Source organism: Apostichopus japonicus, chromosome 20, assembly GCF_037975245.1.
Source record: "Apostichopus japonicus isolate 1M-3 chromosome 20, ASM3797524v1, whole genome shotgun sequence".
Lineage (NCBI taxonomy): Eukaryota > Metazoa > Echinodermata > Holothuroidea > Aspidochirotida > Stichopodidae > Apostichopus > Apostichopus japonicus.
This window is the reverse complement of record NC_092580.1, coordinates 487,874-505,133: the sequence shown is the minus strand read 5'-3', so window position 1 is coordinate 505,133 and position 17,260 is coordinate 487,874. Positions and strand designations below refer to the sequence as shown.

Here is a 17,260-nt window from a genome sequence, read left to right as displayed (position 1 = left end):
TTATGTATATATCCAAAAAAAATTGTTATTTTTAATTAACTTTCCCTGCGTCAGTTTATCATCAAAAGCTCTATGAGGTAATAACATGTTTCATTTGTAACTTTTCTAAGATTTTGACTGATATGATGCTTTTTTTGTAGTTTGACGTGAAGTTAGGTGTTGCAGAAAATGTACGTTTGCAGTGTATGCAGAGGGCAGCTATGGAGACCAGGTACAATCAGGTAAGTTTGTTCCTCACTTTTTAAACATCTTAGGTCCAAGCATGTATTATATTATGTGATATGCCTGCTACTACTGTACTAGATCCAATAATTATTTCAGCATGTGACAGAAGATGTTACAAGTATTCATATTTGCTTGCATTTCATTTTTATGTTGTAGGTGATTTCTGTTGGTAGACAGCATAAGGCTAGATAGGTTGTACATATTCTGCAGTATTTGCCAGTACGCCCTCAGTTTTATCACAAGTTTTTGTAGTATAAGATGGCCGTGTCCATGTGTATGATAAAGGTAACTGTTGTGTTCATATTGTTGTTGGCGTTGGTACATAATAGTATTCCATGGCACTGGGTTTAGTTGGTCATATGCACACTTAGAGTTGTAATAAATAAGCTGTATTGATTCCCTTTATCTATCATCTATTGACAAAGCAAATATTTTTTTAGATAGTTATGGATTTTGGACAAATTTAAGATTTTATATCTTATTTTTTTTTATCATATGTTGGTTATAGCCATGATTTTTAGAATAGAAGGTTAATTTTTGACATGAGAAGCATTGTGGGTTGCATGGCATAAGCATTTAAAAGAGCCTTCTACTCCTTAATATTAAAGAAGCCATTCACTCTTTAATATTTTCTGAGCATTAAAGGAGTGTTCCAACATTTAAAAGCTAGTTTATGATTTTATCAAGCATTGTTTATTACACATTTGTTTTCCTTTTCCTCCTATTTTTTGATGTAGAGCTTGCTAGTGGGGAACAAAATACCAGCGCTTAAAGAGAAAAACTGAGTTCTGCCTTCCCTTGCCATACTATATCTCCCCCCCCCCCCCCCCTTGGATGTCGCAACCAGACTCCTCTAACCATCCAATCCTTTACATATAAACAATGTCCAATCAATTGCCAGGTAGTGTTTATAGAGTTATAGAACAACAGTGTTTGTTTCAATTATCTAGGAGACTTCTCTGCATATGCTGGTCTTCTCTACTGCTTTCAAATGCTAGCTAATGGCTAACTTGATCAATTGTCTTTCTTGATATAGTTTTGCCTTCTTTTGTGTAATCTAAATAATTAAGTCACTCACTGTTTTATTTAAAGGCAAAAATGAACTAAGGGATTTTTTTTGGATCAACAGATAACTTCTGGAGATGAGTGGAATAACCCCAATGTTGGATGCTTCTCGGCCAAAAGATGTTTTTCTCATCAACTTCAAAGCAGTTGCTACATATTGATAGATAGTGTTCAAAGTTAAAAGTCTGCGAAAGCAATAGTAATAATAAATCCAGACCAGGTACTTAATGCATTTAACATGTGCACACTTCGGCAGCCGCTGCTGTGAGTATCCACCTTTATAATTACTTTCATGATTCTTAGAGCAGGTTCCTTTTTTCTTTACTTGGATTTTGATCATTTTCTTTAACATCTTTAGCTTGACTTGTCACATTTCGATTTGTTTTGATTAATACCCAGTTGGCTTTATAAATTTGCTGACCACAAAAAAAAAAAAAACTACCTTAAAAGCAATGATGTCATAGATTATGGAGGATTTTTAAATGTTCTTTGAATATTCAATATGTTTGCCTAGCATTACCCTTCCTGCAAGTTGTTGACCAAAGCAAATCTTTAAAAGCAAAGATGTCATAGAATATGGAGGATTTTGAATTTTTTGCTTTGAATCTTGACAGGTCTCAACTATGAAGTGTGGCCTTTTGTCGATGAGTCAAGAAGCCTTGATTTGTGGTGAGATCTCTACACTATGACTACACGGGGATCATGGTCGAGGAGGAACAGGAGGATCAAATCATCGAAAACAAGATCCTATTCTTGCATAACCATGGTATCGTCTGCTGTGGTGGGTCCATAGAGGAGGCGTACTTCCTATCCCTCAACTGTGTAGCAGCATGCGAGATACAGGTAAAGAATTAGCTGGACTTGGTCCAACGTGGTCGGATTGCTTGTAAAACTTAGCAGTGTGAGGCCAAATGTTCTCTGGTTATATTACAGTTTGTTCATTCTCCTCCATTTCAGAATATTTTCGAGACCTGTGAAATTTACAGAGTTTTCCTTTTTTAAGCTGTTTTCTAAAGAGCCGGGAATGGGGTAAGGGGGTTGAGGGATGAAAATGGACAAGATTAGTCAACTCCAAACACAAAGTAAATGGTATGGATTGAGTTAATCTTTGTTATGACCCTCTCCTCTGAGAAAAGTTATCTGAAATTTTCAAACTGTTTCCAAACAATATAATCAATTTGGAATTTTTATTGTCTTGGGAATGATTGTATCTCCTAGCCTACACGGAACTTGATTTTGCCATTAGCGTAGTCTACTTCTGTATCAATATGTAGTCATTACACTCTTCTAACTCTCTCCACCTCTGAAGATTCTGCTTCTGTACAAACTTTTGTTTGCTTTTCTCCGAGTCAAACTAGGCTCTGAGTAACAGCAGAAAGTCACCTGCAATAGCAAAGCCTGCTCCATGAAATGAAAAGAACAGCGGTTGAAGAAGTATGTTTGACTGGAATAATTGCTAGTCTTGATGCGACTTGCCGACTCCAAATCGGATTTATGGATTTAGATTAAGGCATAGTAGGGAGATGTTTGCTTTCTAACATGTATGGGCACTAATAATGTTGACATTCATCGATAAAATTCCCATAATATTCTTTTTGATGTCTGACCCCAAGGGCAAGGTTACCCACCTGGGAGATGTGTTTCACTATTGACCTTGGAATCCAGGGTCTTTTGGCTACTGTAAATCCTTAGAAAAGCTACCAGTTGAAACTGTGTGAAAAATCTCACTTAGAGATCTTTTATGAAAGTCATAATTGAGTTTTCTATTTGTTTGTCTTGAAGGTTCAGCAAAACACTTTACTAGTGGGTTGGGATTACAAGTGGTGGGGGAAGTGGGGGGTGTTGATGGGCAGGAATGGGAGTACTTGGTCCTCTCTTCTCCCTGCAGCATCAAGAGCTGGTTGTCTGGGTTTTGTCAACCTACAATTTTATCAATCGGTGTGTGTGTGGTTTTTTTTGTCGAGTCTGGGTAACAAATAATGGTCGTTACAAAGCGGATTATCTGCTTTCTAATAAAGCCACCCTTACCTTACACAAATATATTCGATAAGTATTCAAAAAGTATTCAAAGATTTCCTCAGTATTCAGAAAATTTACCATATAACACACAGTACAAAATAAGTATTCCAATACTAATATGAATAACTATAAGCCTTCCTCAGAGCCAAAATATGTAAATGAGTGAAGTATTTTCGAATACCTGTTAGGTATTCAAATAGGTATTCGAATAGGTATTTGAGTAGATTTGGAATAGCTATTTGAATACTTAGCTCATTTACATATAAGTATTCGCTCGTTTAAATAATTTGGCTCTGACGAATACTTATAGTTACTCGAATACTTATTCGCTAGTATTCGAATACTTGTATGCTAATTAGTTATTTTATGAAGGCTTAACAGGTTTCTGAATACTTACTCAAATACTTATTGAATACTTGTATGCTAATCAGTTCCAAGTAAGGAGAGTTAGGAATTTGGCCAGCTTGTTGTCCTAGTTATTGATTAAAACTCTCCAAACAAATAATGAGAATAACCAGAATTCTGAAGTCTCCTTTTTTATGCAACAACTATAAAATTACAAAACAAAACAAAAATAAAATACAGCTTCTTCAATTTCATGTATCTTGTAGCATTCATGCACTTGTATGCAAACCGTTTGTTCATCTCTTGTGGCTGTGGCTCTGTCCACTGGTTTCTGCCACACATACTGTGAATGTACTCTGAACATAAAACAAATAGAAATAATTAATAATGATAGGGCACAAATATACATTGGCACAATAACCACCCACCAGAAACGGAAAATATAATATATAATATTCAGTGCATAATGGACGTCGCAACGCGAGGGAGAGATGGGTGGCTTTAGACCCCACTTTTTTTTGCAAGCAAGCATGTTTACACATGTCTTACAACATGTCACAAAGTTTATATATAACCTTACTAGCCCTCCCCCCCTGTAATAATTATTAAAATGATAAAAAATTTGGCCATTGCATATAACCACATATGAAAAACAGAAATGTAATCACATTAAACCCTGCATGCCCAACACTCAAATGTTTTGCATTTTTATAACGCTATTTCAATGGTAAGTAAAATCTCTGTAGTACGGTAAGAGAAACGTCAGACTTGAACGTGAAGTTTGACTAGGTAAAACTAGGAAACTAATCCAAGTACTGAATGTCCAAATAATTACCAAACATAGGTATTGCCCCATGCACCCATAAGAATAAGCTTAACTGTAGTAACCTTATAAGTTTAGGCCTAAACAAGAAATATTCTACACATGTAGCCTTGTCTTATTTTAATTTGATTATTAATTTTATTAACTGCAAATATGCTGTTTATCGTTGCACAAGACAGGATAAAATTAGAAGTTGATCTTGGTTATTGTGCCACTGTCAGAAAGTTTCATATGATTACACATAGAAATGAAACAGAAAAAAGGTCAACATACCACTTATTTTGATGATTTTTCTAGAATACGGCCGCTTTCCTCTCCACTTTATCAAGCAGACTGCATTTTCAGTTGCATTTTCTTTGTCCATCACCGACTCTGTACTAACTTGTTGATCTTTCATCCAATAAATAACACATTTTTTAGGCTTGGTCTTCTTCGATGGGTCAACAATATTTTCCATATTCTTGGATAACTGCAGCAAGTTCTGAACATCCATTATTGGATATTTAGGCCTAGGCCTATCGCTGTGGGATAAAATTTATTTTCTTCCAAGTTTCAGTCTAATGTTAATAAAGTTCAGTCGGGCTGCAAGGACTGGAATAAATTTAGTCCGACTCAAAAACTGAAACATTTATTTCTGCGAACTCAAATTCAATCTGCTAATAAAAGTTGAATAAAATTCAAGAGGAATAAATATCTGTTCAAAAGGGAGTATTAAGCACAGAATACTAAAACAGTAAGTCTATGAATATGATCGATGAGATTTTGGAAAGGCTTCAGTTTTCAATCCTCCGCGGTATATTCAAATACTGCCGTGCCTGTGCACTTCACCTTGGCCAGAAAGCGTATTATAAATACTAATGTGATGACACTAACATCATGAAAGGAAAGCTGGGATGCTCCTGAGGGTCTTTGTAAGTTTGATGAGCTCAGCTTGTGCCCGCAGGCGTCCACAGGATTCTGTATCAAATCGTTTGGAGAAGAGGCTTATAAACACAAACATCCGTTTTCCTGATAGTGTTACAATGCTTCTATTGTACCTCATACATATTGTACATAATGCTTTTGCCTGTTTGCTATCAAGGTGCTTTGCAGAATCCAGGCATTGGTTATATCCACCATAGAGAAGTTGACATCTTTTTGTTCATTAAAGAGCAAATAATCAAATAGCCAAGTTTGGTCCAGTTTTGTTGACAGACAAAAAAATTTTGTTGGATAGGAACAAATGAAGTATTATTGCCCAGACAGACAGTTGGCTCAAATATTTGCCTGCTGAAGGAGAAGTGCATTTCTGTGCTTGTTCTGTAATGGCAGTATTTAGCTCTTTTGTCCCTTGACAGAGAGATGGAAGACAAAATGCTTCAATTGAGAAGGATTCAAAGGTTTCATCAAAAGGACGAAATTTCAAACCAGATTTAAGCTAAAAACGACTCTTTAGTGAGTCTTGTATTTTTGAAGCATAAATGCCAAACGGATGGTTTCTTCGGCAAATCATGTACGATTTTGTCGTCCTCTTATATGAAATTGTTGAGTTTCATTCTTCGGATGGCATATACAAGATGACAAATATAAGAATCTCCTTAGTAGTGTTAGGACCAGCAGAGCAAAGTCGGCAACGAGAAACGACAAAGGAGGAATAAGAGAGATTAAAAGAGTCGCTTGTAAGACTTGTGTTCGATAATGTAGCAACAAACTGCATTCAAACGCTTTACCGTATGCTAATTATTCGTGACAGATACATGCCGTAGGCCTGGATAATGTCATCCACCTACCGGATGAAGTCAGAGACAAGGTCGGCGAAGCGACTGCCAAGGACGCAGGTGGGGTCAGTGAGACAGGACACAAACTGAAGGTCGGTAAACTGGAGTTTGAAGCCATGATGAGACATTTGGACAATATGGTAAGATTTCAAAATGCAAAAATTCCAACTCACTTGGCCTGCAACGTCTGTGCAGCAGACCAACTAGCCTTATTTGCATTTAAAGATCTGGGCAAACATAGCAAGCATTTACTATGCTAATTGCCAACCGATGGCGTCGCTAGTTAACGTATGAGGTTTTTGATCATATGTGTACCAAGCTAATACGCTTTATTAAGTGAGATAATTCAGTGAGAAGTGAGTTGTAGGAAGTCAGTGTGGATAAGCAGGTAGCTTCGTTCAGTCAAAGTAAACAGCTGTGACGTATCAGGATGGTTGGATACACCATTCGATTTGATTTGTGTCTTACTTGAAACTCTAATTGTTACAGCTTGATACTCTCTTAGATTCACTATATATATATATATATATATATATATATATATATATATATATATATATATATATATATATATATATATATATATATATATATATATATATAGTATTAGCAAGCTCTTGACTTAATAATCAGAATGGTTTCATACGCTATTGAACATAATCGATACTTTATCGGTTTGGGGAACTTCATGAAGCTCCCCCATGTGATCTGTTGCACACCCCACCCATTTTGAAAATATTTTCAAGATCACCTGCATCCAAAATTGTGCAATATTTCATGGAAATGGCATAGAAACGGAATGTTCCAATTAGTTTGTCCTGAATGCACCAAAGACAGCGAATGTGTGAGATTTTCAAAGAGATACTTGTGGAAGACTTGATATGTAATCATTTCATAAGTAAAACAGCAAAGATGGAGGAATGTTGTGCTGCTGATGTTAGATGTAAGAGTGACTTAGATCTGCAACCAGCACAAAAATTTGATCACAGGAACTTTTTAATTTGTTACAGGGTTACATAACAGGCAACGTGTACGGCCAGCCGTTTGTGAGACACGAACTGAAGCCCAAGAGCGACGTCGCCTACCCAGCCGCCTCCACCAACTTCATCTACATCTACGACAACGAATTTGAGAAGAGCAGATACGAGTCACCGATCAAGATGTTGAACAGGAGGCAGGCAGAGGAGAAGACGAAATGGCTGAACACGCCAAACACATACTCCAAGGTGAAGGTAGCCCAAGAGTACGCCAACTGGGGAGAGGAAGGGGAAGACGAGGGCTACAAGACAAAGATACACCTGAGTAGTAGTGACATGTAATTGGTGGTAGGCACATCATCTGTTTGACAGAATCACCCGACACAATCCTTAATTTTGGGCAATTTGGGGACTTTGACAATTCAAGACATCAAAGAGGCACTTGCCAAGGTGATGAAAATGTTTTGATTTTAGCACTTTCCAGAAACAAAAAAATATAAATCTAAAATGTCCTACAGATGGAATTATCAGAAGTTAGTCATCCTTTGTTTGTTTGCTATTTATTTAGCAAATTTTTGATCTTTTCAGAGGGAGAACAAGGATAGAAGGGTTGTTGGGGGGAGGGGGAAGCGGGATTGTCACCATTCTGGACAATGTGATCCGGGGCGGTGATTTGTTTCAAATATTGATGGGGTACATTTGCTTGGGTGCAGGTGCGTAGCAACTTTCATCCCCCAAATTGATCTCTCGCGCTTTGTGATATTTTGTATATTACTAACTAAACGGAGCGCCACCATCGGTTGGCAAGCAGCGTACAAGAAAATTTCTGGTTTTGATAGCCCCCAGATCACCGAAAATGGCACTTCTCAGGCTTGAAAATGACCAACCAGATGTACACTTTTGCCTGAGAACCAAGTTTTTTCCAAATAGTTTTTTTTTTCATCCATTACCTATTTTAAGATTGACACCAGTCACACATCATGTTGGACCTCATTGCATCTCCTGTGGATCATTGCTTTTGTAGGTAATACTACGTAACGGCCCAAAATACCCGTCAGCCCCACTTTTCAAGGTTTTAAAGCCCATTATTTGTTCAGAATTTGAATAAAAAATTCACTTTAAACATGCCCATAATGTTGCACAAAATATCATCTATGGACAACCAATATATAGAAAAAAACCTTCAACCCCTAACAGACCTGTCAAAATTGCACGAGTAGAGGGAAGTATGATGAAGAATGTTGGTCAGGGAAGTTTCGAAAATTCAGACACAGTTAATGATATTAAAACCTCTTATAACAGCTACTATAAAACTTCCATATCATAAAAAAAAATACAAAAAAAAAATTGAGGGGGGGAGCGGTCTCCCCCTTCGCCCCCTGGCTACGCTCCTGCGGTTAGAAATCTTGTAGGAAACAGGCCAAATGGAAACCCAGTAACTCTTCTCTCTGGTTACATTTTTCACAGTGGGTAGGTGACAAGGACCCCAAGAGTGGTGATGCAGTCGCTATCACCGATCCACAACAGTTTGCAAGACAGGGACAAGGTCATAAGGAGTACAAGAAGAAGGCTAAACTGTACGTTGATGACGTTATACACTGTTATTTCTAATTGATTGTTTTATTTTTGTTATTTGTCACCACTTTCTCCTTCCTCTGACTTCTTTCCCATTTTTTCGCCTTTCCCCTAATTCGGTCTTCGGAGGAGTGAATGATGTATCTGGTATGTTATAGAAAAAGTGGTAAAAAAAAAAGATAATGTAAAAGTGTATCAGTGGGTGTTGCCCTGGATTCGTTGAAGCGGACTCCGCACGTAGGTAGGGTTCTCCCCTTGGAGGGAGCGGACTCCCCATTTAGGGAGCCATTTCCACATGTAGGGAGGGTTCACCCAAGAAAGTTTTTTAAGATGTGGTATTTACTACTTTTGTATTTTTATGGTAGGTTGAAGCGGGTGGGTGTATATTTCCTCACGCCCCCGACCCCCTTCCCACCCAGGATCATTTTACACACAGCAGACCCTTAGCCAGCCTCAAAAATTTGCTGTGAGAACTTTAAACATTCTTAAATCTCTCCTTCTTAGTATCACTATTCAATGTCCTCTTAGTGTTATGTTATGTGTCTTCTTAGTGCTATGTTATGTGTTTTGTCATTCTGACATCTTTGATAGATGTCCCAAAGAGTGTCTGCCGGTGAAGTTTCCGTAACCATATTACCCAGAAATGAAAATTTGATGAGGTCACACCTGCATCCAACAGAACGAGGCATTTAGCACTCATGCCACATGCTTCTTGCAGCTGGTGCCAGGACCGCGGTGGCAAAAGGCATGAATTTTTAATGCCTCATCCTTAATGGCAGAGAGACTATGAATAGAAGTGTTATAATGTTACCAACGAGGATGTTGTCTACTCTTTGAATTTCAGATTAGGCAAGAGCGTTTTGGGGATAAGACACACCCTGGACCCATCTCTGAAGTTCTGGCAGGTATAACTTATGGAGATGCTTGCAGAACACAGGTGCGTTGGAATTTTCCTTGTCTCTGGCCCCCCTACCTTCCATTCTTCTCCCCACCCCCCACCCCCTCTGCATTTATCTATTAAGTCCACATTCTTAAAGGATATCTCTTGTTTTAGATTATGAAGAGCAGAGCCACCCTCCTATTTCTGTTTATAGATTGTTTATGATTTGCATACTAGTATAAAGTATACCGACTAAGTTCAGTAGTATGTCAGCTGATAAGGCTTTTTGTTTCATGGACAAGACCGTAATAAGTTGGTGTAGGGTTACATAGCAGTTGTACGGGTATGCTACTGTAGACAAGGACAGAATAAAGCGCCCTCGCTACCTGTTGTGTTCTAACGCGTCTCATACCAGTACAACAGTGTCCTGTTTCATTGAAGCTTTTACACTGGTTCGAGAGTAAACCACTTGTATCAGCCCGATGACCCTCTAATAATATTGTAAACATTGATCAAGATCTAATAATATGGTAAAGTTTGATCAAGGTACCAGTTTACTTAAGAATAGAAAGTCTTTTTTTTCTGTCTGTAGTTAGGTAATAGCTTGGCTGGCCTATCCCCCAATCCCAACACTTATTTTTATGTTATTTGATTAAGCATTATCTTGACCGCACCTACCAATGGGCTGCCAAAGACTTAAGTATCCTTGCTTAGAAAAATTGTAAAAATCTTCATCATTAATCCAAAACAAGCACTAAGTAATAGAAAGAGAGAAAATAAAAGGAAGGGGGGGGGGCAATTTTGTTTTATCAATGTGCCTGGTGTGACAGTCGTTAGGATACGATTCATGTGTACTTATTAAAGTGCGGTGAAAATGACGGATGGTCTCCACATTCCTGCCGTTAGGTTCTATGTAAGTAATATCAGTGAATGTACCACAAGAAAGTACATGAGCTACAGGGAAAAGTTGAGATATTAGCCCTCCTCCCACCACCCCTGCACTCCACCCAGTAAAATGTGTGGGTAAATTGACACTGAAGCTAGTAATTGGACATGCCACTGGAGTTGCACTTCATGTTAAAATCAATAGGTTGAACAAACTTCCATTGATAAGATCGAATTAATTGATCAATCTCAACTTACTGAAGCCAGCTTACTCGGAAACAAATATCTTTCAGTTATGGCTTGTTTTGATATTCTTCATTAATGATTACACAAAGTGATTGGTTTTAAGTGTAGAAATCATGTCACCTTTTATGTGAGTCATAAATCAATGCTTTGCTTTACTTTTGTTGGTGAACTCGGTTTGATCAGTGCTGTTCTACCCAACCTCTACCCCCACCTATCCCCACCCCCCAAATTGCAGTTGTTTTCGGATCGGTTTGACTAGACTCACATGTTTGAAAGACTTGCCTGCAGCTTTTGTTTACTTTTCAATTGAGTGTTTTGTTTTGAATTTATTTTTGAAGTGATATTGGTTTCGTAAGCTTCACTTTCACCCTTTTTTGCATGAAAAAATGTTTTTATGGTAATGTGTGTATCTTTGCTGAACATCAGAAAGAAAAAAAATACAAGAAGATAATTTCATAATGAAACTATAGTTTAGAGAATTAATACCCAGGAGATTCTCAAAGAATATTATTTTAGATTTGCCAGATTTTCTGAAAACATCGGTGCTGATCCTGCCAGACTCTATGTTTATTGTTCAGTTAAAGTAGCATTCAGCTTGAAAAATCTCAATAAAACACCAAACCATGTATTCCATATCAAATACGAACATAATCGATGTGCAAATGATAGAAATTACACAAAGAGGAAGTTTTAACCTCCGACTATGTCCATATTAGCTGTTAGCGTTAGTCTTTACCATGTTTTTACTGTTTCTAGTTTTAGTGTTTGACTAACAAACAGTTTAAAACAAAAAAAATGGGGAAAAAAGTGCTCCTTTAATCTAAATTGCCTGCATGGAATATAGCTCCACTTTTAGTCAAATTACAGTAGTGCATGTCACCTTTAAACCCTGTCATTCTTCAATCTCCTTAAACTAGATCCCCCAAAATTGCTTGACTTTCTCTCCAAACTACGATGTTGCCTCGACCAAAAAGAGGGGAGAAAGGAGAAACTGTTTTCTTTCTTAATTCAGCCATCTTTTTGGGCATTTGCTACAATGATGTGATTTTGCTGTGACGTTGTCACAACTTGTCACAACGTGTCACAAGTCTGTATTTACTCTGTCGTTGTCGTTGATGTTGTTGCAAGTTTTGGTTTCCTTCCCCACTCGGTCGACCAGGATGCGCCACTGTCGGATTCTCGTGACGGTATGTAACCAGGCCAACAGGAATAGGAAATAAATTTAATAACAAAACAAGGACAATAGCGCATCTTGGGAATAAAAGCAACCGAAATATCATGTTGTCACGGTGGATTTATATTGCAGACTTGAGGTTTCTGTATTATCTATGAGGACATTATTAGAACAAACATCAGTAGCAACTGAAGTTCTCTCTCACCCTGTTTACTTCATCCATTTTCATTTTTCTTGGTGGTGAAGGGTGATGGGTGTGGGGAAGTGGGGGGTTAAATGCCACCCTGAATATTTAAAATATGCAAAATTCTTAAAACCACAGAAAGATCAAATGTAAGAGAGGATCAAGATGTCTTACTTGACTTTTCATATAGCAGAAGGGACAGAGGTGATCAGGCTAATTAGCCATGTGAAGTTGCACCTCTTTGGGCGTGGGTCGGAGGGGGAGAAATACACCAAGGGTTTCGTACAGAAATATTGCATAATATTGCCTTCACCTGGTGGTAATTAGAATTGAATGAAAAGTGTAGTACGTTAAATGCTACTTCACAAAATTGATTGATCTTTTAGCTTTCAATGCAGTCTTCGTCTCTGAAATGCTCTCTCAACCGATTCTCCATTCAGTGATAAATGGACATCTGGATTCAACTTTAAGTCTCTGCTTGTTTGTTTGTTTCTGTCCTCTCTAAATATGAAAGTCTCAATATCTGTCCCATCCATGTTTTGCCATGCCAAGCATCATATATTTACAGACTAATTGCACCCATTTCGACAGTGCTGAAGTAAAACTCTTTAAAGTGTTTTTAGGGAACTATCTAGTAGCTACTTGACCCGACTGTCAACTTATTTTCTATGGTATCAATTTTTCTTTAAATCCATTCGGATATGGGTATTTTGAGTTTTTCATACGACGTAAACACAAACAAAAATGTTGGTCATGAATAGCACACAGCTCCTCTGTTTTTACTTACATTTCAAAACTGAGTAAATTGGTTGGTTTTATAACTTGCCTCGTAGTTGTGTTCTGATGAATATCCTTCATTGCTTGTACTTACTTTCATGTGATATTTAGCTATAAAGCCCCATTATGCCTTCCATTATAAACACAAACAAACTGTTCCCTAACCCTAGTTTGGTACCATTGTGTAGTTAATAAGCAGACAATCTTGTAGGTGCATTGTTTGCCAAATATTTTGGCTGAATCTCAGAGAACGAGCGAGAATAGAAACCTCCAAAACATTATTATTCAGACCGTCCAGATGGAATGCATAGTGAGATTTAACATCAAAGGACAAGATGTACAGTGACCTTTGAGTTAATGTTATATATTCTTTGATGGTATGATATTCCTTTTATTACCCTTATATTTCTTACATCATGGTGAAGCGTGTAAAACCTACCTTTATAATCCCCACCGGTTTCATACACAGTGTATCAAAGACTGGAACAGTATGAACTATCTTTTTAACTGTTTCCATTCATTTAGAAGATAGTGTGCTTAACAGGTCCCATTGGCCCCAGTAAGCTTTTGCCGCCCTATCTAACCCACTAATCTGCTCCCAGGGAGGACGAGAACCACTCTCCTTCCAATTCAGCACTGGCCCAATATTACTATCCTTTAGTTGGTACCCCCTGAGCTGCTCCTTGGTACAGCTCTCAACCTAATTAGAGTCCGCCGTAACTATGTTACAAAACCCTGGGGTCTCTTTCGGAGGGTTGGCAGGCAATGCTCCGGAATGCACCATGGGGGGATCACTTCTCGACAAAGCGTCTGCATTGGCATGCACTCTGCCAGGCCTAGTTTCTATCTGAAAATCATATGTGCCCAGCACTTCCAGCCACCTAGCTACCTGACCCTCGGGGGATTTAAAGTTATACAACCAACGGAGGGAGCCATGATCCGTGCGTAACAAAAATTTCCTGCCATAAAGGTAGTGGCGGAAATTCTTAATAAAAGTTACAACAGCAAGAAGCTCTCTACGTGTTATGGAATACTTCTTTTCACTACTGCTTAGCGTAAGACTGGCATAGGCCGCAGGATGTTCTTCACCCCGAATGGTCTGAGACAACACAGCCCCTATTGCTGTATTGCTAGCATCAGTATCAAGGATAAACATCTGACTAAAATTTGGGTAGGCTAATGCGGAAGCTGTCATCAGTTTAGATTTCAAAGTCTGAAATCGTTCTTCACACTCCTCAGACCACAGAAACCTTTGGCCTTTCTTTGTTAGTGCATGTAGGGGACTGGCAATTTCTGCAAAGTTCCTAATAAATTTCCTGTAATAGGAACACAGTCCCAGAAATCCCCTTAGTTGCTTCAGTACGTGTTGTGGGAGGGGGCCAATCTGTGATTGCTTCGATCTTACTGGGATCGGTACCCACCCCGTGATCAGAGACAATGTGACCTAAATACTTGACTTCCTTTTTGAGCAAGTCACACTTGGAAGGCTTAAGCTTCAACCCTGCCCCCTTAATGGGTCGAAAACTTCTCCTAGGCGTACTAAATGCTCCTCTATCGTGGTGGCATATATTATGATATCATCGATATATATAAGACATATTTGCCAATGTAACTCACAAAGTACCTGCTCCATTAATCTCTGAAAAGTGGCAGGGGCGTTGCACAATCCAAAAGGTAACACATTAAACTCATAAAGACCACTACCCATTGAGAAGGCTGTCTTCTCCCTGTCTCTACGGTCCATTTCGACTTGCCAGTACCCACTTTTTAGATCAAGGGTAGAAAACCACTTAGCCCCTGACAATGCATCTAAGCTATCATCTATCCTAGGCAATGGAAAGGCATCTTTATTAGTAACGTCATTTTACCTACGATAGTCTATACAAAACCACAAAGAGCCATCTTTCTTTTTCACTAGTACCACTGGGGAGGACCACGCACTCTTAGAAGGAGAAATGACGCCTTGCGTCAACATCTCATTCACTTCGGCCTGTGCTTCTACCTGTTTATGAAAGGGGAGTCTCCTAGAGAGCTGTCGGATTGGGGTTGCATCACCCGTATCAATGCAATGCTTAACCAACCCAATCCTTCCTAAGGGGTCACCTTCGCAAGAGAACACACTACGGTCATCCTGCAAAAACTGCCTCAAACGAATACGCTCACAATCGGGTACACCCTCCCCACTTCGATGGAGCAAATCTTCCATCTCGGCCGGTAACCCACTGGTATAATTGTTCTCTACCTCATCTACCTCCACAACGTTGGCAATGGGGGAAACTATGCCTACATGGGTACCTTTGTACAATGTTACAGGATTCGAAGTACCATTTAATAGTCTAATAGGGACAGTCCTTCTAGAAGTATCAACTAAAGCAAGTCCAACCATAACATGGCGGCTTTCAGGCACTCCAGGTTTAGTTTCCAGTAGGCCTGGCCCATTCAGCTTCCCCGGGGGCACTCCATACATCAATTCTAACACCCCTGACACCATAATCTCGCTCTCTGCAGGGATAAAGACTGTCTCAACCAGTGCTACCCTAACTGGCTGATCCAGCGGAGTCTCACAAAGAGGAACAGCTAAACGGGTCCTACCAACAAACAATAGGGGTTCACCTCCCAATGTATCAAACATTCATGTTCTCAAAAGTCAATTCCAAGTAAACCAGGGGCAGTGATACCGCCAACTAGGACTTGCACTGGAATCTTCAGGGTGTGAAATTTGAAGGTTAAGTTACATTTACCTTTTACTTGGAGTGGCCTACCATCAACATCGGCAAAACTGGCTCCCGTCTCAGTAAGTGGAGCCAAATTACCTGCAGAGCATAAATGCTCCCATGTCTGAACACTAATGATGGTAGTACCAGCGCCAGTATCTACTAAAAAAGCAATCTCGGTATTAGAGATACGTATATTTGCACACAAAGCTCCCCCTGACTTGACCTTCTCCCCATTTCCAAAACGTTGCAGGGCTTCAATTTGCTCAGTCGAGGGGCACCCCTCATCCCCGACTGACTCTAGTTTCCCGATCCCTGTCTACTTGGCTTAGAGGGACAGTACCGGCTAATGTGACCTAACTGCCCACACCTCCAACACTGCATGGGACCAGGCCCAGACCCAGTCAAAGGGGGTGGCGCTGGCGGACCTTGCTGAACAAATTGACTTAACCTAGCATTGTCCTCCAAACCTTTTCCCAATTGTACTTCCAGCCTATCCAATCTTTCAGTAATTCCGCCAACCATATCCGACGATGCCGAAACAGTATAGACAGAACGCCGGGGTTTCATCACTGCCTGGTCAATAGCCTCCACCTCAAGGGCAAGATGCAGAGTATTTTCTATTGTCTTGGGTCTACCCCTTCGAACAACAATCCTATCCAAGGGTGTAGGAACCGGGGGGGGAGGGGCGGAAGTATCATTCCGCCCCCCCCCACTTCGCAAGTCAGAAAACCCCTTTTCATTTCCAAATGAGAAAAAAATCTCATTTGGAGCATCAAATTGCATCTAAGGCCAGGTGAAAATACAAAATTAAGTTTACAAAACGGAGTGGGTGTTGAAGTGTGCTATATTGCACCAAATTGCATCTGAGACCACCTGGAAATGCAAAAAATTCCAAAGGGGAGGGGGTGTCCCCCTCCCCTTAAACCCCTCCCCCAGGCCGGCCATCAATCTTCAGCCCCCCCCACTCAAAAGTACCTTCCTACGCCACTGATCCTAGCATCCCTGTCACGTAAAGCACCAAAAAAAGACTCTAGAGCTAACTCGTCATGTGCTCGCATATCAAGGCCGGGATAAGCCTCTATCACTTCCCGACGGATTGAAGAGCACAGCCCAGGTAAGGTCTCACCCTCTGCCCGTACTCTAGATCTTAATTTTGCCCTTCTAGCGCTAGTCAGGGCTGCTGGAGCAAAAAATCTAGAAAGTGCGTTTACAGTGGTCTCATAACTACCACGGTCTGTAGATGATAGTCCCATATATACCTCCTGGGCGTGCCCAGTTAACTTAGCTACCAGGATTTTTGATTTTTCTAATTCCGTCCACCCATTAATCTCCGCACAGACTGTAAAATGAGTCAGCTAATGATCCCACTTTCTTCTCCCATCATAACTATCTGGCATAATAATAGGTTTACGGAACGAGTCACCTAAGGCATTTGAATTACGAACCCCTCTGCCTGGCGAAGTACCCCTATTATATAACCAATCCCTATCCCTGGTAAGATTAAATTGACGAACCTCAGCTTCTCTCTCCAGTGCCTCTATCTCGGCAATAAGCCTCTCCACAGAGTCCCCCTCGCTCTCTCGTCGTGCAGCCATCTCGCCTCCTTCCAGA

At 39.7% G+C, this 17,260-nt stretch overlaps 2 protein-coding genes across 3 annotated transcripts; one reads left to right on the top strand and one right to left on the bottom strand.

The window, feature by feature from the left end:
* LOC139961011 (uncharacterized) overlaps positions 1 to 17,260 on the bottom strand; it is a 426,752-nt gene that overhangs the window by 160,043 nt on the left and 249,449 nt on the right.
* LOC139961006 (gamma-adducin-like) lies at positions 1,128 to 9,666 on the top strand. 3 transcript variants are annotated; one of them, XR_011790685.1, is made up of 6 exons: positions 1,128 to 1,554; positions 1,905 to 2,133; positions 6,210 to 6,374; positions 7,245 to 7,661; positions 8,679 to 8,788; positions 9,631 to 9,646. XR_011790685.1 is itself a non-coding variant. In XM_071959790.1 (3 exons), the coding sequence occupies exons 1-3, from the start codon at positions 1,993 to 1,995 to the stop codon at positions 7,551 to 7,553; spliced, it is 615 nt and encodes a 204-aa protein (XP_071815891.1). In that variant the 5' UTR covers positions 1,128 to 1,992; the 3' UTR covers positions 7,554 to 7,752. The 3 variants fall into 3 exon arrangements, 1 of the variants encoding a protein (XP_071815891.1); XR_011790686.1 differs by having other exon boundaries at positions 1,128 to 2,133; positions 7,245 to 7,559; positions 9,631 to 9,666; XM_071959790.1 differs by lacking the exons at positions 8,679 to 8,788; positions 9,631 to 9,646 and having other exon boundaries at positions 1,128 to 2,133; positions 7,245 to 7,752.